We start from the raw sequence: 27936 nt of genomic DNA, 5'->3' as shown, positions 1-27936 counted from the left end.
TCCGATCAGATAGTGAAGCGGAAACGTGAAGGGAGACGAACAGCACAAAAGCGTACAGGCCGACCTCGTCCGTTAACTGACAGAGACGGCCGATAGTTGAAGAATGTCGTAATGTGTAATTTTCATGTAGGGCGCTTGCACCCCTTGTTGTTTTGCGTGGCACTATCACAGCATGGGATTAATTTGATGTCTTAAGCACCTTCTTGCTTCCCAGTGTTGAAGAGCAATTCGGGGATGGCGATTGCCTCTTTCAACACGATCGAGCACCACGACTTGTAGTGGAGCGGTTACACGACAATAACATCCCTGTAATGGACTGGCCTGCACAGAATGCTGACCTGAATCCTACAGAACACCTTTGGGATGTTTTGGAACGCCAACTTCGTGCCAGGCCTGACCGACCGACATCGAACCTCTCCTCAGTGCAGCACTCCGTGAAGAATGGGGTGCCATTCCCCAAGAAACCTTCCAGCACCTGATTGAACGTATGCCTACGAGAGTGGAAGCTGTCATCAAGGCTATGGGTGGGTCAACACCATATTCAATTCCAGCATTAGCGATGGAGGGCGCCATTGACTTGTAAGTCATTTTCAACCAGGTGTCGGTATACTTTTGATCACATAGTGCAGTCATATTGGAGGGACACCTGCTAACACCAGATCAGCCCGCTGCCATCATCGCCGCTCAGCACTAAGCAAGGCTGGAGGGACGGACCTCATCTCCGACGGTATGCTTCTACACTTGCCGTTGGCAGCTGTTCACAACCTGGCGTCCCTTTTCAACGCAATAATGAGAATCGGCAGCTAGGCTGGAGTATGGAAGCGTGCAGAGATCGTAGCTATCACCGAGCCTGTAACAGACGTACGATCCCTATGAAACTGTCTGCCGATAAGCCTAGTCTCTCGAGTATCCAAGGCATTCTAGAGTCTCTTCCTCCGAAGTCTACTAGACCATGTGGAAGCTGAGAACTTTACAAGATGTCCAATTCGGAAAGGGCACTCTCAGCTGACCAAGTTTGCGCTTGATGGAGGACGCAATGGACGCCTTCGACCACCACGAGTTCTTTGGAGCCTTGCCGTTTGATGTCACCAGAGCTTTTGACTTCGTGTGGCATGAGAGACTACTGTTAAACTTGGTAATACACGCAGTACAAAAAAAACACGTGAGACTACTAGACAACTACCTGGAGCACGCATGTACGTGGTGCCGACGTCACTTCAATGTCACCAGCGTACCTCAAGGGTCGCTGCTTGGGCTAATATTGTAGACGTTATACACGACAGACATTCCCATGAAACCACAGGTGAAGCCGGCCTTATACGCTAATGACACGGCCTTGTGAACCGAGAACTTAAATTCACAGATACGGCAACGAAGACTTCAAGTAGTGATAGATCAACTCCGTGACGGCTGTTTTTCAACATGAGCAAAGCGCAGGCCATTATCATTAAGAAGAGGGTGCTCGGTACTACCCACCTACGGGCTTCTGTACCGCGACTGAAAGGACGGTGTCGAGAAGCTGCAAGACTTTCTACAAACAGATTGCTAACTCTCCAAATATACACATCAGAATCCTCAGCAACAAAGGCAACTTGTGGCTCACCCTGCTATGGTCACGTAACCTTCGGAACTAACGTGGTGCAATAAAAAAGAAATAAATAAATAAAATATTAAAAAATACTACTTCGGTAGCAGTAATTGGGTCCACCATATTTTACTGCCATACATAAGGAACAGACACAAAACCATGCACGAAGAATGAAGGGAAAATACAAAGTCTAGAATTTTAATCTTACACTGAGGTGGCAAAAGTCATTGGACAGCGATACGCCCATATACAAATGGCGCTAGTATCGCTTACACAATGCATAAAAGAGAAATTCATTGGCCGATCTGACATATTCAGGCGATTCATGTGAAAAGTTTCCGACGTGATTAAGGCCGCACGACGGGTATTAATAAACTTTGAACTCAGAATGGTAGTTGGAGCTAGCTGCATGGGAAATTCCATTTGGGAAATCGACAGGGAATTCAATATTCCGATATCCACAGTGAAAAGAGTGTGGCAAGAATACCAAATTCCAGGCATTGCCTCTCACCACGGACAACGCAGTGGCCGACCGAGAGCAGCGCCGTTTGCGTAGAGTTGTCAGTGCTAATAGACGACAAACGCTGCGTGAAATAGCCATAGAAAGCAATGTGGGACGTACGACGAATATATCCGTTAGATGGCAACGGACGATCGACGAGAGCGCCTTTGCTAACAGCACGACATTGCCTGGAGCACCTGTCCTGTGCGAGTAACCATATTGATTGGTCCATAGACGACTGGAAAACCGTGGCCTGGTCAGATGAATCCCGATTTCAGTTGATAAGAGTTGGTGCTATGTTTCGAGTGTGGTGCAGACCCCACGAAGCTGTCAACAAGGCACTGTGCAACCTGGTGGTGGGTCCACAATGGCGTGGGTAGTGTTTACATGGGAGGACTGGGCCCTCTCGTCCAACTGAACAGACCAATAACTGAAAGTGGTTACGTTCGACTGCTTGGATACCATTTGCAGCCAATTTTTATGGGTGACAATACGCCATGTCACTGAGCCACAATTGTTCATAATTGGTTTGAAGAACATTCTGGACAGTTCGAGTGAATGATTTGGCCACCCTTATCGTCCAACATGAATTCCAACAAACATATATGGGACATAGTCGAGCGGTCAGTTCGTTCACAAAATCCAGCACCGGCAACATTTTCGCAATTATGGACAGCTACAGAGACAGCATAGCTCAATATTTCTGCAGGGGCTTCTGGCGACTTGTTGAGTCCATGACACGTCGAGTTGGTGCCCTGCGGCGGGCTGAAGGTGATCCGGCACGATATTACAAGTTATCCCACGACTTTTGTCACGTCAATGTAAACTGCAAGTTAAGAGTTACCAGTAGTGAGGCGGTGCACACGCCGCTTCAGTTCCACCCCATCCAGGAGTACGTAGGCAGCGTATGGGACAACGCTGCGGAGGTACACATGAGTTTTGAAGGACTCCGTCCCTTCCTGCATTTGCCGCGAGAATACCCATCCACCGAGCTAGAACGGATCAGCCACGCGCCTATGAGCGCATCTTCTACCAGAAGACAGTGTGATTACGAAACCGTCACATACGCTCTCTTGGGATCCGCGTGGAACGAGATGACCCCAACTACTCCGGATGTAAAGTTTCGGTACCACTGATAACGAGTAAGGCAAAACAGAACAGCAGCACAAGAAAGGCCAACAGCCAGTTCGGACGCAACAGCAAACGCGGGACTGCGGAAAAACCAGTTATTTCTGCATCTTCCTTACGCCAGATCAGTTGTTATCGGGTGCTTACCTGGATGTCACTCATTGCACGCTATCCACATAGTATTTACGTACACCTGCCTGCGGACTTGGATTTGGAAGTTGTTATACTGCTAGTCGACGTAGCGATCTTGTCTGGTATTTATCGTGTGGACTGTGATAGTGAATTGTCTTGATGTGAAGGGAACGATCATTCCAAGCAAAAAAGTCTAGCGAACGTGGACTCTAAAGTGTATACCTTATGAGGTACGGGTATTTTTTCATCTTCGCTACTGTGAGACACGTCTCTTCTAGCAAACAACAGCTCATATCGCTTCAGGTATGCATTTTAGAACCCATGTTACTCAACAATTTTTTCTTGTTTTGGATGTATACTACCTCATCCCAAAATATGTAAATCAAAGAGCATGCAGTAGAGAAGATTTGTTCCACAGTATCTAAGATAAAGAAATGATCATAACTCTTAAGGAACGCATTTTAGAGCCCATGTTTACATCCACATGATTACTCTACAATTCACAATCAACTGACCGTTAGAGGGTTCGTCGGACCTCCTTCCAGCTATCTGTTACATTATTACTCTATTAAACGCTAATATTCAGTACGTGAAATCAAATAAGCTGAAGTATCATCAAAAACCAGTTAAAAGTTAAATACATTTTAAGGTACAAAGTATTGGAAACACAAATTTACATTTTGGCGGCAAGGTGGAATTGTTAAGACGTTAAAGAAACTCAGTTCATTTGCAACTATCACATGTTCCACGGCAGGGGCGGTGGCAAGGGGGCGGGGGGCTATGGGGCTATAGCCCCCCCCCCATATGGAGTATCATATTACACTGGATAAAATGACTTCAGAAATTAGCGAATATATTACTTCAACAGATTCACTCATTTTGTTAGTAATTATGTAGCAATATAGGTTACAATGTATTTGAAATACACTTTAACAAAAGAATAAGAGCGGCAAATAGCTTACTATCTAAACCAATAAATATAATTTAGCTTAAAATGGGCGTCTTGTTATTTATTAATATATATTGGATGTATATTAATGTACGAGTAACACAATAATCAAGAAAGCTGAATATGCCTGGTATGCCCACCAACACTTAAACTGCTGACCCCAGGCAAAAACTTCGAAATCGCCGGACATCTGGGTCAAATCGTATTATGTTTCCGGGCACAAACATTCTGTAGACACGTTTTTACCCTGAACTCCAAAACAGTTACCAAAAACTTCTTTAAGCAACACCAAATTTTACCTTTTTCGGTGGAGGATCCCAACTCTCCTTTTGTTAAACGATATTCCATTCCCCGAACCCCCCTCCACCACCCTCTCCACCACCATTAGCCCCCCCCCCCCACCCCTTGACTGACTTCTAGAATCGCCCCTGTTCCACAGTAAGATTTCATCTTCTGTTTCAAGGTGCAAGTTGGTGCACGATCGAGGAAGCATAGCGTAACTATCCATATGTTATATAAATAGTTCTAAAAATACATAGCGTTTTACTCACTATAAAATTATGTAACTGACATCAACAATATATTTGAAATACCTTTAATATATTACAGAGAGCTTAAATGTGTATAAAGTAAAATATTCACTGCAGCAAACACATCCTGAGTTCCTAGCCACACTATCCTCCTGTATGAGCTAGCCACAACGTTGGGCCTCTCTCACCCATAAAGGAACCATTGTGAGGTGATACCTCACATGTCAGCTCTTACTGACACAAATTTTTTTAATAAACAAATAAAATCTGAATTTGCCCCTGGGCTCAATGCTCCTTTGCTATAATTCTTAGGCTTCAAAAGTACCATGAAAATAGGATTCACTGAGGAAAGTATTGTGATCGTCAGACTACAACATCAAAAACTCAAGTTTTGGTACTGTGAACCGGTGCGTGGCGCTCACGTGATCAGATCGTGACAGGCAAGTGGGGACATGGCTCTCATGGGACACCAGTATGGCAGTCCGAGCATGGCGACGGTCACAGAGAGATTAGAGGGAGATGCGGCTTAGGGCTATAGTGAATGGCGTGTGGTCACAGTTAGGAGTATGTGACAGAAATCTAAAAACCACGTCGCGGATGCAAGGAGGATGCTTCGGGAACCATTGCTTTGGGTGGCTGTAGAAGACAGATCAAGACACAGTTTTAGCATGAGAGCAGTTGGATTCAGCGCTGAAGAATAGACATTGAATGGCATAATTCTTTCAGTAATGTTATACAATCAGACTGCAACAAAATAAAATTGTAGCGCAAAAAACGATTGGTAGTAGCTTATCTAAAGCTGATCTCTTGTTGTACACTGCTACCTTTTCGCTTGGGCCCATGTCCACTAATACATCACCAACCTTTTCTGATGCATTATTATACAGTCGAAGGATGCTGTACAATGTCTCCAGTTTCTATTTTCCCTCAAAAATTGCTGCTTTGTTGATGGGATTTAGTGAGTACCTCTTAAAATCAGTTTTGGCTTAAGTGTTTTATGGTTGCAGATCTACTCCAGGAATTTCAACTAATCTGTAAATAATGGTCCGTTTTATTGAATTATTTTTTCCTGAGCACTTCTTTGTGTATTTCTACACTTACAAGGGTTAGTCATAAAGTTTTAATCATCAAAACGAAAAAAGAAACCAAACTGTAATCAAGAAACGTGGTGCTGGTGCTAGTCCTCATATTCACCTTTCATTGTGATACATTTTTCGTCAACGATAGATAATTTAGTGGAGGCCGTACAACACCTCCATTCTGTAAGCCGTGCATCGGTGGCTGGGGCTTACAGTTTGGCTCTGTAGCTCACCTTGCGACTTAAGCTTAATGTTCCTGTCTGTGCAGATGATCATTCTCGATCGGGTTCCATTAATGAAGTGGTGATGCAACTGTTGTGACTGTGGAAAAATACAGGTCTGCTATTCCGTGAAGAGTATGCACATTTGTTTTAAGGGATGCTTACCACTTATTTAGTGCACGAGTTCTTGCCAGAGCAGTGTTAAAATTACATGAACAAAATATTACATAACGTTCCACATTCCTACCTACTTCATAAATCAGTACTGACACTTATGAATAATAATAATATTGGTCACACTTTCTGATCACGGAATCGATGCCAACGATCAATATAACTATTCTCAGCATTTAACACACCTCAGCTCAAAATACTAACAATTCTGATCCGTGCTCTAATGTACAGGGTCGGCCACCACAACTCATCTCCCCTGTCAGTGACTGTGAAGCGCTTTGACTAGTCAAGGTCAGGAAAAAGCAATGCTTCCATGTATGTAAATGCTCTGAATAGCCAATGAGATGTGTAGACGCTGTCTTCAGGTGAACTTACACGCCTTAGCACCCAACCAAGACGCCGCAACGACGTGATATTCTACCCAAATAGTAGGGCTTGTGACATATTGCACAACATTATTATTTGCTCAGCGCCTGTTTGCCATAAGTGTTATACACGCCGCCCCCCCCCCCCCCCCCCCCCCCAACCTTAATTTTTTTCAAAATGAGAAATTCGCAAAAACAATGAAAACTTTGAACTCAATGAGTCGCAAACCGTCTTGCCAGCTCCTTCACTAAGACTGTAGAATATTTCCTTGTTTGTTAATGAAATTAACATAGTTTGATCGGGCTTAAATATTACCTTGATCTTGTCTAATTACCGAAATACCGTAAAGTAAGCTAACTCTTACAAGATAAAACACGGCAAGTGCCATAGCCTGATTTCCCAGAAACTTCGCTCAGAGGAGTAGGAGTGTAAATAAGCAAACACGTGTCTCAGCTTATCCGTGGATACTCGACTGTTTCTGTCGAAACGACGATCAGAGCTTCAGACGTTATATATTGTTGTTTTTGGAGTGTACAGGCACTCAACGGTGAAGTTATCAGAGCCATTACAAATATTAAAAGGAACTAATATGAGTGAAAGGGCTAAAAACGTTGGCACACTGACCCTTGCACTCACTTACTCCCACACTCCCACACAGTCACTCCATATTACACTTCGTAAAACAAAGGGGTGAAAGGTGTAACACCTGGGATGAAAAAAGAAGTAAAACGATAGAGGAGCTAAGACAATGGGAAAGGGATATGTGACTAGCTGACCATTTACAAAGAAAGCATGGGTGAACCAGTTACCCTGTTGCCGCATTAAGAACATCTCCGTAACCCGAAATAATTTAGATGCCTCTTAGCATGCGAGAATCTCAGCCGAAATGGTGGACAGTGGCTAGCGTCGCAGGCTCTCAGTTTTGCACCCTTTGTTCGAAATCCGATTATTGTTTATATTTTTATTTCATTTATCTAACCATGTCTGTAAAAGGTAGCTGTACTTATCAGGATTGTGGCGTTATATTAATTGTAAAATTACATATGGGTTTCACAATAAGAGTCATACATTTATTCATATTATATAATATACGAATGTATTGTATTTTCAGGGGTTACAATCTATTAAATTCTCATATTCTTATATTTCATTCTTATATCTATTCTTATATTTTATTCTGATGTTTATATTTCAGGAAGTTATGGTGCATTCCCTTGGATGGTACCAATCCTAGAAACATTCCAAATATAGAAATTCCGAAGACCATGAGCATCGCATGAGGGCAGGTTTACCACAGTGACATTCCTTTGTATGAATCTCCCTCGGGAAAGAAACGTCGTTAACACTGCTGAAGATTTCATGCGTTGGCAATAATTTCGCGGCAAACCACGCATAATGGATCCGTTTACCGAAAACTGGCTCCTCCAGTTGCTAATGAATCAAGGTACACTATTGGAATTTCACCGAAAACTTTAGACAAATTTCTGTCTGTCTGTCTGTCTCTCTCTCTCTCTCTGTCTCTCTCTTTTTGTGTTCACCAGACATAAATTAGTAGACGAAAAAGGATATTATTTCAACATGCAATGGAAAACATCAGTATAATAATCTTCTACGGATATGTGTAGACAAATGAAAAATAAAATAAAAATAATAATCAAGTTTCGAACACAGGGCACAAAAATGTGAAGCCCCAACTGTACCATCACTGCAGCTGAATTATGTACTGTCTTAAAGGCACATAAATTTCCCGAACACTTTGACTATCGACTTCTCAGAAACAGTCAAGTATTTACAGGTGGGCCAAAGCATATGTTCGCTTGTTTTCACCTCTCTTCCACTGAGCGAAGTTTCTGGAAAGTCGGGTTATTGCAGTTGCCGTGTTCTCCTCGTTAGTTCTAAGATTATTCATGTTATATTTCAAAATTGCCTATAATGTTGACAGCTCTCTTAGCGCAATGATGCCCATATTATTAATCACTACCATTACTCCTTCATTTCTCAGTCCTTTGCTATCCTCTTTAAACTAACGTTTAACTTGTCACATAATGAAACACAAAACGTAACTGTGCACACATATTTATGTACCTTGCTGTCTTTTTTAAAAAAGGCAGTCTTTTCACATTCAAAATAGAAACACTGCTCTGATGTGAGTTTAACTGGCGTGTTCTTCCAGCTGAGGATGAGTTGATACGGCATTGTATGATTTGTTCCCTCATTAATACTTCAGTGCTCCTGTGATATAGCACTTCATCGGTGTATCTTGTTCCCATGATTTGAGCTTTTTACGATTATTCCACGTAAAAAAACCCATTAGTTAGTTAAAAGTCATTATAAAGCAAACCTGGAACATAATTACATGTTTTATTAATTTTTCACATATTGTATAGCTATCATAATATTTAAGCAGATTTGCTCCACCTCTGTTCTGTACTTTGGTATCATGGATGCTGTCATTAAAAAAGTTCTTATACATCGTTAAGCATCCACCAGTATAATCTCTTGCTAGAATGCTTTTCAGCCTATTAAGATTGAGTTTTGTATTGCTACCTGGCTGGAAGCAACCTCAGCCACCTGCTCTTCTGCCCTATATTCATTTTTGTAGGCTCAGCCTCCAAATAGTCCCGCTAAGGGCCAGACCTCCTGCTGGCAGCCAATTCTCCTTTCGCTTGGCCTGCCATGTCACTGGCCCGTAAACACACCAGTCTAATTTGCGTTCCACTTCGTCCACTGCTCCGAATCCACTAAAACGGATAAAATGTTTTGGCTGCACACATTACAGAATTATTGTATTAAGAAAGTGAGTATTAGTACGTGCTTCGCTAGAATGCAGGCATCCTACATTCCGCCTATGAAATTTTGCTGTCCGACAAGCAGTTTTCATTCGGTTCTCTGTGCACACAACTCTTATAAAATTATTTTTGCAACTTTTCACATATATGTAACAGTTTGCATTGATCCTTTGTTGTATATATTCTTGAAATCACGTAGTTACTACTCGTAATGCATATTATCACATCTGCAACTTCATTCCTTGATGTAATGACTGTGACGTTCATTGTTGATAAGATTTTCTGCTTTATGCCTTACTATCTTCCTCTCTTATGTCATAATCTTTCTGCATTTTATCTCATGCTTACTTACCAGCTTACTTTTCTTCTTTGTAAATTAGTGGCAGAAACATTCTTCGCTTGATACACTTCTCTTCACATCATTACTGTTAGAGGCAGAATATTCATCACCAACTAAATAACCTCTGAATAAACTCTTTATTATCATGTGGTGCACTGCATGTGACCTATTTCATTTAATATCCTTTACCATTTTCAATATTCTTTAATAAACTGAGCTGTTTCCTCAGCTGGTTACCTATAAGACTCAATAACTTGCCTTTTCTACATTATGAGACATTTTTCTTTCCTTAAGACAGGTCTTGATCTTTCATCACTTATAATGTGTTATTCATGAACCTTTTGTTTTTTCTTTCAGTTTATCTAAACACATTCATCATGCTCATTAGGTTCTATCTGCTGGAATATGTGTTCATCTACATGTCTGTATACTGGTCATAGTTTTGTAAAGCATACTGAGTTCGTGTTTTGGGATAGAACGACTTTTTTATGCCCAGTTGTAAATATCGTTCACCCTATGAATTTTATCCTGCTCCTATGCTATTCACCTTACCCCACTCTTGTTACTTTTTCTTTTGGACATCTTTTCAAGCTATATCTTATCTTGAAGTTTAGGTCTTGTTTGTTATTTACACATTTCCTAGTATATCTTCTCAATCTAGGTTTTTTAAAAATAACTCGAGAAAAATTAGCTTTACATTTCGTAAGACTGGTAGGATAGTTGGAGAATGCATGGTCATACATAAATGTATATGAGTATAAATATGGCCAGTGAGTTGGGCCTTCTTGCATTTGAAGTATATAGTTTGCATAGTAGCATAGAAAACCGCCTGAAGTATTATTGTCAACTATTACAATATCTCTTTAAGTCTACAATATTGTACGCCCCTTTGCTTTAATTCGATCCACTGGCTACAATTTCTTTGCATTAGGGTGAGCAATACAAATTACTTTATAGGGTCCTTCATATATCTCATAGAACTTTTCGATCAGTGCATTGATCTTGGAAGATTTGTGTCTAGTCTTAACTAACACAAAATCACTTCTGCTGAATGTTGCCTGTGATCCCTTATTTTTCTTTTCTCTGCCTTGTTCTTTGGTTTTTGTAACGCCTGATTCCTTTTCTCGTCAATTGTGAGACCCTGAGTTGGGGGGAAGAATAGCGATTCTCCAATTAGGTTCGTTGGTTTCTTACCCATTAACACTTTAATGGTATACATTCCTCTAGTTGAATGCGATAGCTCATTCATCACCTCTTCACTATCTGTGATATACCCATACCAGCTGGAATGCTTGATAGAGCAATAGGTTCTGCATAACCTACTGAATTTCTAGTAAATCTTTTAGAGGAGTGGGAAGAAGGATGACACTTGTAAATATATAATATATTTGACCTACTGTCAGAGCTGAGTGGAGAGAAGCCTCTTGTAGCTGTAGATATAGGGCACATGCAGCAGTCCTCAGCAGGTAGGAGGCCTAGGTCAGTTGTAAAGTCTAACAGAAAGAAGAAGGTTCTGTTGCTAGGTAGTTCGCATGGTAGAAGTGTGGGCCAGCTGTTGCAGGAAGTGTTGGTAAGTCAGTACCAGGTCACCAGCATTGTGGAGCCTAGTGCACGGTTGTCTCAGGTGACTGACAGCGTAGGGCAGTTATGTAGGAGGATCAGGTAGTGATAGTGAGTAGACCAGGGAACAGTCTTGACAGCGACGGGGGATATGATGTAGGTGATGACCTGGTAAAGATAGCTACTCGAACTGGCGTCAATGGTGTGCATTTCGTGCAACTGTTTCAGCGTCATGATCGGCCTCATCTTAATGTGGCTGTTAGGTGCATTAACATGGGGCTGGAGAGGGCGCTGATGGCAGAGGGCATGAGTCACAATCCAGTGGTGCCAGTTTGGTCTATCAGTAGATCGGGTTTCACTAGGCATGGCCTGCACCTCAATAGGTATGGGAAGTGGAGGCTCGCAAAGCTTATAGGTGACAGTGTTGTGGGTGGTGGTGGGATCACTCATGGAAAAATTCCTGTAGTAGTTGGTGTTAGAGTTGCACCTTCTTTTAGACTGAAGTCATCTGATTGTTATACCTGCTTAAAGGAAGTCCCTCTAACTAAGGGCTCACCTTCAGAGGACGTCATGTTTCCAAGTAGAAAAGGAATTAGAATATTTCATCAAAATATAAGAGGTATTAGAAATAAAGTTAGTCAACTGCTTATAGATGTTGACTCTGAAATTATTGGTATATTGGAGCACCATTTAACCAATTGGGCAATTCAGAGGTTTCCTTTACCAGGATACAGATTAGCTGGCTGTTTCTCAAGGAGTTCCTCGTGGGGTGGAGGAGTGGCTATGTGTGTAAAAAACAGTATTCCATTGGAGGCCATAGAAGTATCACAGCACTGCACTGAACAGATATTTGAATGTTGGCAAGTGAATTTAGTGAAACTAAACTTCAAATTTTTGTTGTTTATAGGTCCCCTGATTCTGACTTCAGAGCATTTCTGCTCAAGCTAGAGAAGGTTCTTGATTCACTTTGTAGGAAGTACCCGAAATTAGTTATATGTGGTGTCTTCAATACAAATTTTGTATATGAAGGTGCAAGGAAAAGGATGTTGGTAGGTCTCCTAAATTCATATGATCTGTTGAAGACTGAGTTTTTTCTAGCTAAGGTGCAGGTGGACAGTAGCACAGCCATAGACAATATTTTTGTTCATTCTTCATTACTAGATAGGCAGTCTGTTAGTAAAAGGGTGAATGGCCTTTCAGGCCATGATGCACAAATTTTCACACTAAAGGGCATTTGTACTCAAACAAATGTCAGATGTAATTACAAACTATGTAGGAAAGTTAATCCAACAGAAATAGAGAGTTTTTTAAACCTTGTCATGGAACAAGGGTGGCAGGATGTGTATGGTGTTGATAACATAGATAATAAACATAATACTTTGCTTAACACATTTCTCATGTTCTTTGAGAGTTTCTTTTCATTAGAATGTTCCAAATGGGGTACTAGCAGTAATAGGCACACCAGGTGGCTAACTAGTGGGATAAGGATATCATGTAGAACAAAGTGGGAATTATATCAAAATGTTAGAAGTAGTCAAAATCAATTATAGTAGCCCATTACAAATATTACTGTAAGGTGCTTCAAAATGTTATAAGGAAGGCAAAGAGTATGTGGTATGCAAATAGAATAGCTAATTCACACGATAAAATTATAACTATATGGTCAGTCGTGAAGGAAATGTCTGGTCAGCAGCACAAGGTTGACGATATAAAGTCAGTTTGTAGTAAAAATATTTCTGTTACTGATAAATCAGATATATGTACAATATTTAACAATCATTTTATGAGCATTGGTGGTGTATTAAATAAAATTTTAGTTTCTACAATAAATCATATAACTTTCTTGGCAACTGCCATTCTGAGATTGATGTCTGAAATACTCCTCTGTGATACAGGCAAGGGGGAGGCTGAGTCAATAATTATATCACTGGAGACTAAGGACCCTCATGGATATGATGGAGCGCCTAGCAGAGTATTAAACTACTGTACTGCACATGTTAGCCCTGTATTTAGCCATATTTGTAATTTTTCCTTTAGGAATGGTCAATTTCTTGAACAATGAAAGTATTCAGTAGGAAAGCCGCTTTATAAAAGGGAGAAAGGGATAATGTAGATAATTTTAGATCTATTTCTATGCCATCAGTGTTGGCTAAAGTTATTGAAAAGGATGTGTATGTAAGGATAATTGATCATTTTATATCACACAATTTGCTATCTAATGTACAGTTTGGCTTTACAAGTCGTTTAAAAACTGGAAATGCTATATTATCTTTTCTCTGTGAGGTACTGGATAGGTTAAACAAAAGGTTTCGAACGCTAAGTGTATTTTTTGATTTAACTAAGGCATTTGATTGTATTGATCACAAAATATTGCTCCAGAAGTTGGACCTTTACGGAATACTGTGAGTAGCTCACAATTGGTTCACCTTTTACTTTACCAACATATAGCAAAAATTCGTTATTCATAGTGTTGAGAATGGCTGTGATGTATGGTATGAGTGGAGTAAGCTCAAGTTGGGGGGGGGGGTGTTTGCCCCAGGGATCAGTGTTGGTCCCACTCCTGTTACCTATTTATGTAAATGATATGCTCTCTAGTATTACAGGTAACTCTAAAATATTTCTGTTTGCTGATGACACTAGCTCAGCAGTAAAGGATATTGTGTGGAACATTGGCTCAGTTTCAAATAGTGCAGTTCATGACCTAAGTTCATGGCTTGTAGAAAATAAACTAACGTTAAATCACAGTAAGACTCATTTTTTACAGTTTCTAACACAAAGTTCAACAAAACCTGCCGTTTTAATTTCACAGAATTCAGAATTGGCATACGAAACTGAACAGTTCAGATTTCTAGGTGTTCAGATAGATAGTAAAGTGCCGTGGAAAGCCCACATTCAGGAAATTGATCAAAGACTTAATGCTACCATTTTTACTATTCAAATGGTATCAGAAGTGAGTGATTGTTCGACATGGAAATTAGTCTACTTTGCTTATTTTCATTCGCTTATGACGTATGGTATTATTTTTGGGGCAACTCTTCCCATTCTAAAAGGATATTTCTGGCTCAGAAACGGGCGGTTCGGGCAATAACTTGTGTAAGTTCAGGAACCTCTTGTCGACCCCTATTCACGAGTCTGGGTATTTTGACATTGGCCTCCCAATATATATGTATATTTCTTACTGTTATTTCTTGTTAACAATATTAACTTATACCCAAGAATAAGCAGCTTTCACTCAGTTAATACTCATTAGAATTCAAACCTACATTTGGATCAGACTTCCTTAACCTTTGTGCAGAATGGTGTGCAGTATACTGCTGCATCCATTTTCGATAAGCTGCCATTCAAATTGAAAAATCTTGGCAGTAATCCACGCGCTTTCAAATCGAAACTGAAGAGTTCCCTCTTGCCTCCCTCCTTCCATTCTGTCGATGAGTTCCTTGAAAAATTAAACTGAGTCTTGTTGTATTGTTGATTGTGTTTACTTAAACTTGCGGATTGACTTTTTTCGGGTTCATAAACGTTTTACTTTTATCTATTCCTTTTATGTTGTATTTCATGTACTGACACGGTCCATGACCTTGGAGATTTGCTCCTCAGTTTAGTCCTATGGAACTTGTGTAAATAAATAAATATGGATGGGTATTATCCCAAATGATCCAATGTTTCTTTCCAAATTTGGGGTGGAACTGAGGTGTACCAGTTTACGTCCCCCTTTTATATAGCCATTTTTTGTCTTAGTAGCTAACACTCTCCTGTGCTTTTCCTCTGTGTATATAGTTTCACAAATTTTAAACAGACGTCTAAAACTACAAATAGATATATCAGTCCCTTTTGTGATTTTGGCAGTGGGTCATGTAAATCAACTACAGTCTTGTCCAAAATATTATCAGGAATGATAAGATAGAGTTCTCCTTTTGCATGTAAATTTGAGAAGTTAGTTTTCTGATATTTGTCATATGTTTCCACCTTTATTAAACATGAAAGTTTCCCTGGGCTCTTCGGTACATTCCTTTACCCCAAAATGTCAATAAATGAGATACTTATGTCAAATGAATTTGTCTACATTTTGTTCTTGCTGGCAGACATTCCAGTCATTTGATTCATGATTGGTTCTTCAATACAAAACGCTATTGTGCAGTAAATAATATTTTCTAACTCTCACTCCATTTTTGTCCTCTCATCTTCGCTTCACCATTTTTAAGATTTCAGTTTGCTCTCTGTGCATGTTTTGACATTCATTTTTGATGTCCTGTAAATTAAAGCCTTTCATACACATAATCTTAATTTATTTTGCTTTGATGTCACTTATGGTAATGTGATTCATATGAAATTGCAACCTAGACAATGCAGCAAGCTGCGTGGGGTAGCTGGGTGGCCTTAGGTGGCTTGTCACGGTTGCGAGGTTCTGCCAGTCTAAGGTTTGAGTTCTGCCTCTGGAATGGGTGTGTGTGTTGTCCTTAGTGTTAGTTAGTTTAAGTTAGATTAAGTAGTGTGTAAGACAAGGGACGATGACCTCAGCAGTTTGGGCCCATAGGAACTTACCACCACTAGTGCAGCAGTCATATTGTTTTCTGAACCTCATCTGTAGACAACCTTAAACCCATATTCCTGTAACTCTAACACCCATATTTTCAGTTCTCAATGTGTTAGCTTGCAGTCTGAGGAGAAGGCTGTGACTCTAATTTATATATATATGCTATAACAAAAGCTGATCTTTCTGTAACCTAATAATTTATTTCCTATATTTTTAATTTTCTGCTAGCAAAGCAGATTTTTTCCTTTTTTGTGCTGTGATCTTAAAAAATGCTGAACTAATCTCATATTTAGATGTGCCTTCTCCTAAACAAAAACTCTGTGATTGATCAGTGTACGACATTGTGATAGTTGTGCATGCTTCTTTCTTAATGTCTTCAAATTGATTACTGCACTGGTTGGTCCGTACCCAAGATGCATCATTTTTCACTAAGTCTAACAATGCTTTGGCATTAAATACCCGATTTGTTATGAATGGCGATAAAATTCACAGAGGCCAAGAAATATGTTTATTTGTTTTCATTATTGGGTTCACGAAAGATCCTGACAGCTTCAGTTTTCTCAGGATTCAGTCTTACTCTAGAAGTTGAAATAAAATGTCCTAGACGTTAAATTTCCCTTTTCTGAAACTCTGATTTTTGAAAATGTGTTCTACTGCTTTTGGGTGCAAATGGCACTATAACTTATACCAGTATTCGTCTGTGGTCATGTCAATTTTTTGTTGCTGTGAGTATGTCATCTAGATAGATGGTTACCTTACCTCGTAAATCGTCACCCAATGCTGTGTCTAGCATACAAATTAAGGGTGCAGTGGATGTCTTCACTCCCAATGGTAATACTCTGAGTTGGTAAAAGTGGTAACTTTGCCGATTATAAATGAAGGCTGTGTATTTCCTACACCCATCAGCTCAGCACACTTCAGAAAATAGCTGTTAAATTTATGCTCGGTATCACCTTTGTATCATTAAATTTCTGTCTAAGTTCTTCAAGAGCCACTGGTTGATCTGTTTGTAGCATTATATATTTTTTAAATTGTCCTTACATCTATTGTAATTTGTACTGGTCCATCGTTTTTGGGGCCACCACAACTGGACTGGAATAACTGTATTCTGATCTTTGGATTACAGGCCAGTCTAACATTCTCTTAATGTTTTTATCAGCCACCTTCCTTTTTGAGATTAGGATATGATATTCTCACATTCTAGAAGTATCATGAGGTATAACATTGTGTTTATACACATACTTTTTCATTAATCCTAGTTCAGATGAAAATACTCTATTTTATTTACTTGAAATGTTCTTTAACTCTTTTGTTTCTGTAGCACTCAAACCTGATATTTCTGAAACACCTTGTATTTTGTTGTTGCGAGTAGTTTCAGCATATATACCGTCGCCTGTATGTCTATTTTCAGTTATCAGTTCACCCTGTTTCTCTGGTGCATTTCACAAAAACCTTTCCCTCGCAGTCTATACTTTTACCCATGTATTCTTTTTTCTCTGTTTTACTGTACCCATTTTTGCATTCAAATTTACATAGAGTTTAATGTTAGTAAAGTCTATCTTAATTCCTTTCTTTATTAACCAGTTCATGGCTAGTATTACCCTTTCAAACAAACGTGGTATCATCATAACTGTCTGCTTTATTTAAGTTATCCTCATGTCTTCTGTATTCTTATTAGCTTACTTTTAGCTTCTATTGCAGTGATTATTGTTACCCCTTGAATTGGTAACTATGGGACTGCATTACCTACTTTAATCCTGTCATAAGGGTTTTGTATTATTGTGCTGTTCTATGTTCCTGAATCTACCACTGGTATCACATTCACATTGTATTTCTGAATCTCAGTAGTAGGCTGATACGCTTCAGCAACTTCTTATTTGTCCTCTGCCATCAGTGCATCTTACAGAATCAGTGGTATGAGGAAAACCGAGGTCATCACATATTTAACACAGTATTCTGAGCAACTGTATATTATATTTAGAAACAAATTAAACATGGGAAATAAAACTTCGTTTTTTAACTGAAAAATACGAAAATTTTTGTTAATGAAACTTGTTTTCTACCATTTGAAATACCATGCTTTTCTGCAGGTATGTGTACTGTCACCTAATTTGTGGAAATAACTTTTTCGCTTTCCAATGGCTGAAGAACACTTTCTTAAAATTTAACTCTTATGCAGTATGGCCTGTGCACGTGACTTACTTATATCAACTTACCCTCGGTCAGTGAGTTCTTAGAATTTATTGGAAATAGGTGAACGTTCCCAAGAAACCTACAGACACGTTTGTCCACCTGAATGACAAAATGTCATTATGACTAGTTTTTGGGTAATGCGGGTATTTGTAGTTTCCATAATTAATTGCAGCAGTATGCAAGAAGACAATGCTGCAGAGCTATATGTTGAATGTTGACGAAGGGTATAGTAATTAAGAATTAAAAGTTTGAGCGCACTGACGTCACAAAGTAATACCTAAGTTGCAGAGTTGTCCAGTTTTATAGTATCAAGTTTTCTTGCTGTTATTTTCAGCTGAATGTACGAATGCAATCGCTTGAATTTGTAATTTATCTTTAATAGAACAAATAAGTTATTTAGCGGAATTTTTAGTTGCTTCTGGTTTTTCTAAGATTCTGCTTGCTATTCTCAAGAATCTTTTGCTTGCATATCAGTTTATCGCTTATTTTCTATAAAAGAATTTTCAGTTGGTACCCATAATTCCCCGAGAAACCTCATCATCCTATCTTAATTATCAGTAACTTTTACTACCATTCTCTCACTTGACAATTCACCCTCACTATCGACAGCGACAGTGTTTGCTGATGTTGAGAGTTCACTTCCATGCAGTATACTCATTTCTGACCCATGATTATCAGTAGACTGCACTGTGTTGCGTTCCTGTGCTCTACCAGCTGTGGGTGTGGGTTTTTAACAGAGATGAAAGTGGCATACCGTAAAATTTACCATGTCTGGCCATCTGTTACGTGGAAGGCCTCCCTCCTCGTCGGATGAGGTAATGACTTTCCATCTCATAGGAGCTTCTCTGTGCTGTTACACCAGATACAAAGGTTTTCGGCGTGCTGCGAAGCTTCAGCTGTCGTCTGCTTGATGCCTCGTGCTTGATGCAATGTTGCCATCTTGATGCGAGGCGTTGCAAATAAAATCTCAAAGTCCTCTTTTTCATAGCACCAATTTTTAAGATAGCACTCAATTCATAATACATAGCGTTCCACATCCATTGTGTACATTTCCAAAACACTGACAGCCACTGACAAACACTGTTACATAATACTGAGCTACAGAAAAAAAATTGGCAAGATTACTTCCAGTAAAAATTGTTTAGAGATTCACACTTATTCAGTGTTCTAGTGTTCACAGGTCTCTCTGATCTTGTGCTCTTTACTATTATTATTAATTAAATCACCGTAAAACCTCTGAAAGTCACTGTCCAATGGACTGAAGTCACAGAGTCACTGCTACTGCTAATTCACTGTGCGTTATCAGTTTCAGTACGATCCTTCACAGTCACAGTCAGTCAAAATCGCCCCTGCAGGGGATGCCATTTACAACTCCTCTGCTCTAAAAACCATGCCCTGATGGCTTGGAGGTAACAGCATGACCATACACGTGATCCCAGTAGCTGGATATGTTCGGCATGAGATACACATGGTGGGGGTCTGTAGCTCAGCTTGCGTATTCTAAAGTTACTATCCCTCTCGCGGCCGAAGATTACGCTCGGTTGTGGCTCAGTTTAGGAAGTGATGCAACAACTTTTGTAGCTGTAGGAAAATATGACCTTACTGTTCAGTAAAGAGCATGTACATTTATTTCAAGGGATGCCTATCATTTATTTAGTGCTGCAGTTTTTTTATATTTAATCGTGTCAGAAGCGTCATACATAAAATCAGAATGATTAACACATATATATCAAGTATATAACAAATACAATAAGAATATAAAAGTATACAGATATATAAGAAGGGTCAAGCAGTTTTTTTTATTTTATGAAGTCTTGGACGAGAACTTGGCCACGTCCAGCACTTCCGGGTTGGCATTCATTAAATCCTTCCTGGTGCAGGTGCTTGGGCACAGCACACACTACGTGAGGTGGGTGGTGGTTTGAGTGTGTCCACAGTCACACAGTGCCGGTTCATTTGAGAGGCCCCATTTGCGCATATTCCCTTTGGATCGTGTGACACAAGAGCGCAGCCTATTAAGAGATTTCCATGTCGTCCATCCTTCCATATGGCCGGGAGGGAGTTCTTCGTTTGGGATTAACCATTCTCGAAGGTGCGCGTTTTCTTCTCGCCACATTGCCAGCCTCGTTTGCTGCGGTGTCCCGACGATGTTTTCTGCTGTGTGCAGGAAGCATTTTCTAGATTTTAGTCGACGGTGGGCTGGCTGGTGTTTGTACAGCGGGCGGGCAGGTGAGGTCAACGCCTTTGTCCTTTCCTTCCTGGCCGCTACTTTCCTTCTAATATCTGGTGGGGCCACGCCTGCCAGGTAGTACAACAGTGTTTAAATTGCACACACAAAATATTACATAAAATTTCACATAACTGTCTACTTTGTAAAACAGTACTTGTCCCTTGTTAATACTAATGTTGATCACACTTCATGGTCAAGGATTTAATACCCTTGAATGCGAGTCCAGACTGCTAAACAACACTGCACCACCTCGCTCGGTCAATGATTAACTTTTAGTTCCATGTGTTTCTTCAGATCTAGAACATTTCATATGTCTGTATGGTCATGGGTACTGTCTGTATTAACAGGCAGATTATTAAGGAACTTTCAACTTTCAATGGTTTGTAGCTTTAAACATTCAATAATACTTAATTAGTTGACATTCTTTTGTAATTACAGTATAGTCTGGTATCATTCTGTAAGAAAGTTAACAATACTAGGGCCAAGTTCTGCTGAACAGATAAGTTAAAACCTTTTTATACATCTTTCATCTCACCAAACCATTTCCCTTATGATATTTGTTACGTCAACATATTTTCTTGTCTTCCCCTCAAATGTCATCACGTAATTTCAATTTAGGAATGAAGACTGTTTAATTTGGACATGCTCCTCTTCTACAGTCATAAAAAAGGAGTTAAAAATTTACTCAGCGTGCAGTGAAGTTGCATATTTGAGTGTTTGTGGTGTCACAAAAAATATTTGCAGGCTAGGACGAATGAAAGGGAAACGCCTTTTACAGATACAAATAAAATACATTAGCGATTAGGTAAGATCTTAATTGGGACGCATTTGTCCATCAAGATCCATACAAAGTCCATCCTGGAAGATCATGCTACTGTAGTGCGGATCCGCTCAATAGTCATCTAGAACGCCAGGATACAATACTGGGTCGGGAAAATTTGTTTCCTGCCCTTCTAACGGCGGCTTGTCTCAGAATCATATATCTATATTAAAAGAACTGAAATGCTCTCCAAGATATCAACACCTCCACATGTATTGTCTCGATAAATGCGAAGTATTGTAATTCAGTGCCTTTAAATTCTGCGCTGCTAAAACTTGCGGCTCTGATACAGTATTCAGTTCTTTCAGTTTCGAAATTGGTTGTTAGCTTCTTCTTCTTCTTCTTCGTCTTCGTCTTCTAAATAGCGGAAGGCATTACTTGATATGGTACTTGAATTCTGTACCCATTAATCCATCATTTATTTACTGTACAACGTATCTTCTTCCTCTTTGATGTTAATGGGCTACTCTTCTAGATTAGCTCTCATTGCACGTCTTCTGCACACGTTTCCATCATACATTTCTATAAGCTACGATATTTTGATGGGTAGTACGGTCTAAGGTGTCCTGTCACGTAAAGTTTATTTTTATTTATTTATTTGCAACATGTCCCGTTAGAATATTTGTAATACTACGTATTTAGGATAAATTTTTGTACAAGGTATTCAAAGGATGAGTCTAATTACAACGAACTGCAATAGTATGGATGAAAAGTATTCAATGAATTATACTGGTAATAGTAAACGTCTATATGATCCATATAAGATTTTCAGGTAAAACATGTTTTTTTAACTTCAAGTAACATAGTTATTCATATGATCTGGAAGATTATTACATTACAAAATTTGTGAATTTCGTTCGAGTATAGCGTTACTAAAACTAGTTTACCGACGAGCATCGGCCTACCTTTTCTGTAATACTCTTCCTAAGTATGTCTCTCTCATTGTTAATATCACGCTACACCCATCGACTGTTTGATCGCCCTATGTGCATGTACAAGCAGCTCTTGGGGCTAGTCTGAACCGATGATAGCAAGACATTAATTTTCCATGCCCGATTAACATTTTTGTAAGATTGTAACTTAATCGAAAGACGATGCTGAATAGCAGGAAAAAATCACCCCTTTTATAGTTTCACCCAATTCTCTTTACAACAGCAAACAGACACACTTATTTACGTTAGTTGCTAGTCAGAGATCATCCTCACATAAACGTAGTAAAAGCCTCAGAATTTACTAGTTCTTCAGAAAACCCTATACCCAGATGAACTAAGCGAAAGCCACGATGTCGATGAGAAATTCTTTGTTTTTGAGAGTAGAAAACAGGAGAGCCGTGTTTTTGCGCCATAGAAGACAGTCACATCATTACGTTACTGTTCTAATAAAAATAAAAAGACGTGTTGGTACTAAGGTTCCAAGCGCAAGGAAACTGATGTAGTGAGATAGGTATGCTGTGAAGAAATTCTATGAATCATCGCAAATGATCTGACAGGTGACAACAAGTTGGAGAAAAAAAAGCTTAAAATTTTGGAGGTGTAGTCAAGCATGTCCTGACCTGTGGCTAGAACATCTACATTCAATTTTATGGCAACAATCCTGCCGAATTTGAATCCGTTAAATTCTTATTATAGGTTTGAATCTGTATGAAACAACTTGTCTGTACAACACTCTCACCTTCCGTCACAACTTGCCGTCACTATTAAAGGAAGTTGTATCTACGGTGCGTATTTTAGATCATGGGTGAAGGGATAATTAGGTGGCACAGAGCATGCATTCAACCAAATACCACTGTAGAGTTAAAGATTCGTTCTACAAACACACCTACTTTCGAATCCATCGTTTAATGGATTTACGTATATCTGAGAAATCTATGGTCCCTCTTTCCAAAGAAAGCTAATTGTATTTTTCCGAAATCGATGATCTTTCTTCCTACATGATTCCTATAAAGTTTTATTCAGGTAAAATGCTGCACTAGTCTGAATCATATAGATTTTATTTTACATACTTATTTTAATTTTGTTTTCCTCTTCACTGTTATTTAAACAATATTATTTCATGAAGTAGCTATATGTAAAGTATTAATTAGTTATTAATAATAAGTAATTACCTCTAACCTTGGTCTGGTTAAGACAAATTCATTTTTCAGGCCTCAGTGTCATGTTGAAGGTGAGCCAGACATAATGTACCTATCACTTGTTAGAATGTTAGAATTCTTTTTTTTTTTTTTTTTTTTTTTTGGGAGAACAATATATTCTTGGTAAACCGATAAAGTTGAATTGAATGATGTACGTCATATTTCCTTAAATCCGCAGGACACTGAAACAAAAAGGAAAGGAAGATGAGGCTAGCATTCTGTCAACAACAAGGCTATTACAGCAGGAGCACGTGTTGAGGTTAGACATGAATGATGAAGAAAACTGAAATCGTCCCGGAGATTGTCATAAGTCATTTAGAGAAACCACGGAAAATCTAAGTCTTGATGACGAGACTGGAATTTGAGCTTTACTTCTTCCAACATACGTTTTAGTGTTGGGACGGAGCCATTTCGTTGGAGTGAAAAATAATGAAACGAAATCAACTTGAAAATATCAAACGAGATGATGGTACAAAATTACTCTTTTCCTCCCAATTCACGGACTAGGAAAATTTAATTTTAAATACATCTTCCATAAAGGAACAAGGCGTATCACGAACTTCGTAAATGTGTTCCAAACAAATAAATCATCCATAATTCATTAGATGTAAGTTTTTTGCTACTGTCATGAAAATGCATTTATTTAAAATAAGTAGAGCAAGAAAGCTTCTTCCTTACTGCGTCGTTAAAAATGTTTTAAGCTCATCCCCTATTCTCCAAAATTTGTTTCGTTTTCCTTTACACGTTGTCCAGTAAGTGCAAGTGGGAATGTTCTGATCATATCACCGAGTCAGTAGAATATATCGTAATATTGGTCAGAAAGCTCTGGTCAACGATATTAGGTTTGTACGCTCATCTCCTCGGAGTATTGCAGCAATTTAAATCAGTTAACAAAAGCAAGTCTTCCGGTCCAGACTGTACACCAGTTAGGTTCCTTTAGAGTATGCTGATGCAATAGCTCCACACTTAACGATCACATACAACCGTTCGCTCGACGAAAGATCTGTATCCAGAGTAAAAAGTTGCGCAGGTCACACCAATATTCAAGAAAGGTAGTAGGAGTAATCCACTAAATTACAAGCCCATATCATTAATGTCAATATGCAGTATGATTTTGGAACATATATTGTGTTCGAACGTTATGAATTACCTCGAAGAGAACGGTCTATTGACACACAGTCAATACGGATTTAGAAAACATCGTTCTTGTGAAACACGAAGTGTTGAGTGGTATTGACAAGGAATTTCAAATTTATACCGTGTTTCTAGATTTCCAGAAGACTTTTGACATTGACCATACAAGCGGCTTGTAGTGAAGTTGGGTGCTCATGGAATATCGTCTCAGTCATAGGGGTTACAGTTCGTAGTAATTGACGGAAAGTCATCGAGTAAAACAGATGTGGTTTCTGGCGTCCCGCAAGGCAGTATTATAGGCCCTTTGCTGTTCCTTATCCATATAAACGATTTATGGAACAATCTGAGCAGCCGTTTTAGGTTGTTTGCAGATGTGGCTGTCGTTTATCGCCTAGTGACGTCATCAGAAGATCAAAACAAATTGGAAAACAATTTAGAAAAGATATCTGTATGTGTAAAAATTGGCAATTGACCCTAAATAAAAAAAAAATGTGCGGTCATCCACACGAGTGCTAAAAGGAATCCGCTGAACTTAGCTTACATCATAAATCAGTCGAATCTAAAGGCTGTAAATTCAACTAAATACCCAGGAATTACAATTACGAACAACTTAAATTGGAATGAACACATGGAAAATGTTGTGGGGAAGGCTAGCCAAGGACTGCATTTTATTGACAGGACACTTCGAAAATGTAACAGATCTACTAAAGAGACTGGCTCCACTACGCTTGTCCGTCCTCTTTTAGAATACTGCTGCGCCGTGTGGGACCCTTACCAGATGGAATTGACGGAGTACATCGAGAAAGTTCAAAGAAGGGCAGCACGTTCTGTATTATCGCGAAATAGGGGAGAGATTGTCACTGAAATGAACTGGATTTGGAGTGGAAATAATTAAAACAAAGGCGGTTTTCGTTGCGGCGGAATCTTCTCACGAAATTTCAATCACGAAATTTCTCCTCCGAATGCGAAAATATTTTGTTGACGCTGACCTACATAGAGAGAAACGATCATTATAATAAAATAAGGTAAATCAGAGTTCGCACGGGAAGCTATAGGTGTTGGTTTTTTCTTCACGGTGTACGAGATTGGAATAATAGAAAAATTATTGTGAAGGCGATTCGATGAACCCCCTGCCAGGCACTTAAATGTGATTTGTAGAGTATCCATGTAGATATAGATGTATACGACGATCTCAGTTCAAATACTGTAGTTGACAGCATTCCATCCGTTTATAAGCAGATTTCAGGGAATAAGATGTCCATCATTCAGTTTGTCCATATTAAATTTTCTAAAGGATATTCGTTTCATAAAACTCAAACGTACCACTTTTGGAAAATAGAGCTGGTGTGACACGTCAGAAACACTCAAAATAAATCGCTTTTACGATTGTTCTTCAGTGCTCCAAATGGTTTTAAAAGTGGACGTGCTGTTTCGTTTGTACTTAAGGTCTTTCTATTTTATGCAAATAGAGGGATGGTTCCTACTATAAAACAACGGCCGAATAACTGTCCCGTTGTCATCAAACTTGATCTGTAAGCATGTAACTGCCTGTATAGGATTGTTCGCAAGTACCTCTGGGGTTTCAGAAAATGATTGCGCGAAAATGCAGATAAACAGAAAACTGACACATATGAGTGGAGGAAGCACCTCTCCAAGGTTTTGACTCACATTACAGACGCTCAGTATGTGACTCACATTACAGATGCTCAGTATGCGGCTAGCATCGATACACACGCAGTTCATTGAAGGCGTTGGAGTTGCGTTGTAACAAAACTACGGTTCAGGAGCTGTGGTACACTGCTTAAGTGACGTAGTAAATGGTAGGATTATCGACAGAATTGGAAGCAGTGGTAGGGAAAGGAACATGAATGAATGCGTAAGAGAGAAACTGGGTGACGACCATTTTTGTTTGTTTCTTTGTTTGTTTGAGTTGCGCATAATTAGAATAGCGCATCATTGAATGTTAATCTGTTGTGTATTTTAATTCCTTACACACTAAAAAATTGCATTTCGTAAGTAGTAGAAGTTAGCTGATCGTGTAACTTCTGTGCTTTTATATAATCAAAGCAATTATTTTTGGTACAAGCGATATATATAATTGTTGTTATTTTGTACTCAGAAAGTAATTTATCATGATCAAAGGCAAGAGTTTCCTATTATTACTGATAAATGCGAAAGTTGTATATGAATAACAGAACATGTTTTATCTAAGTTCGACGAAGTATTGAAGCCATGTTTGATAAATTTTTTGTTTTGCAGTTTTCTTAATTTTACCTTTTTGTTGTGGAAAAATCTGTATTCTTTCTTTATCTTTCTTACAATATCTCTTTGTTTAAAGTTACAAATCAACATTTTTGGAATAAAATCTGAATTAAACATTGAGAAGTTCAGTTTTGCTATAAATACTGTTTATTTTTAAGTGACAAGAGGATAACTATGTAGAACAAAAATGTATGTTACGTAGCCATTTATATTCCCTCACTCAGTTTCTAGATAGTTTTCCGCTTCTGGTATTAGGAGAATCTAGTAAGACAGTGATCGCAGATGTAAAGAAAGCGATCGTTATTAGCTGATGCCCGATGAGTATGTAACACACCTAACGTAGAGGTAACACGGGTACGACCTTAACTGAACAAAGCTACTAGGAAAGCTACCGTTGTCTACCCATATTTCTGATAGTCTAAGGTAGTCTGCGGTAGTGTTACAACTCTGTTAGTGACACAAGTTGTCCATGAAGGCGGGTCAGCAGCCTGCTTTGGAAATCTGTTAATTAGCTTACCAGTCTGAAGGCGGATGCCTTGTCTACGTGCAGTGACGTGCCTCCCTCCTAGTGCAATTACACCACGGCTCGGAACTTGGAGAGATGCTCTATCCACTGATATCAATCAAACTCTCCAAGTTTTCGCGCAGTCACCTTCTGGAGTCTCGGAGGTATTTACGAATATCCCTTGTATCTGCCACCTCCTTCCTGATTCCAGCTATTGTCCACAATAAGCAAAGTCTTTTATGAAAAATTTGAGAGAAACGAAGATTACAATAAAATTTTCGTGTAGAGATGGCTCCAGGTCTTCTTGCCCTGAAGCTGAAATTTTCACATTTCAGGTCTTCATGGTTGAATTGATCTAAATAATTTTGAAGATCGTTGTTGCAAAATTTTTGTTGTCACGTTAATACATTTTGTCACATTTTAGTATATCATACAGTGTTTTGAATTTTCATATTAACAAAGCTGAAATTACATTGTTCGCCCAAAATACAAAATTACGTCCGATCGTATCAAAGGCATGCTTACTACTAACTCACTCTGCTGTAATAACCACATAACAAATAGTTTACAATTTTTCTTGACAAATGAATTTCTATCAATTTCGATTATTATTTCATAAATGAATCCAGAAATAAACATAATAAACAATACTAGATTGCGTAATTATTAACAAATATTTTAAGTGTGCCAAATAATTCGTAATTTCAAATTTTTCTAAAAAAATAATTTTAACTGTACATTCAGAACTAGTATTTGTCGATAATAACAT

At 39.0% G+C, this 27936-nt stretch overlaps 1 protein-coding gene across 2 annotated transcripts in view; it reads left to right on the top strand.

Annotated features, from left to right (window-relative positions):
• The window catches only part of LOC124556477 (7-dehydrocholesterol reductase), a 123242-nt gene that overhangs the window by 31750 nt on the left and 63556 nt on the right, over positions 1–27936 (top strand). Inside the window, exon 1 of one of the 2 annotated variants that reach the window (XM_047130433.1) lies at positions 7995–8113. The exons of the other annotated variant lie outside the window; for it this stretch is intronic. Within the exon in view, the coding sequence (XP_046986389.1) occupies positions 8065–8113 (49 nt within the window). The 5' untranslated portion in view covers positions 7995–8064. Of the gene's footprint in view, positions 1–7994; positions 8114–27936 lie in introns of those variants that run through there. 2 annotated transcript variants of the gene reach the window in all.

This window comes from Schistocerca americana, chromosome X (genome assembly GCF_021461395.2).
Source record: "Schistocerca americana isolate TAMUIC-IGC-003095 chromosome X, iqSchAmer2.1, whole genome shotgun sequence".
NCBI lineage: Eukaryota > Metazoa > Arthropoda > Insecta > Orthoptera > Acrididae > Schistocerca > Schistocerca americana.
Note: the sequence above shows the minus strand (reverse complement) of the source record. Positions and strands in the feature narration are given on the sequence as shown.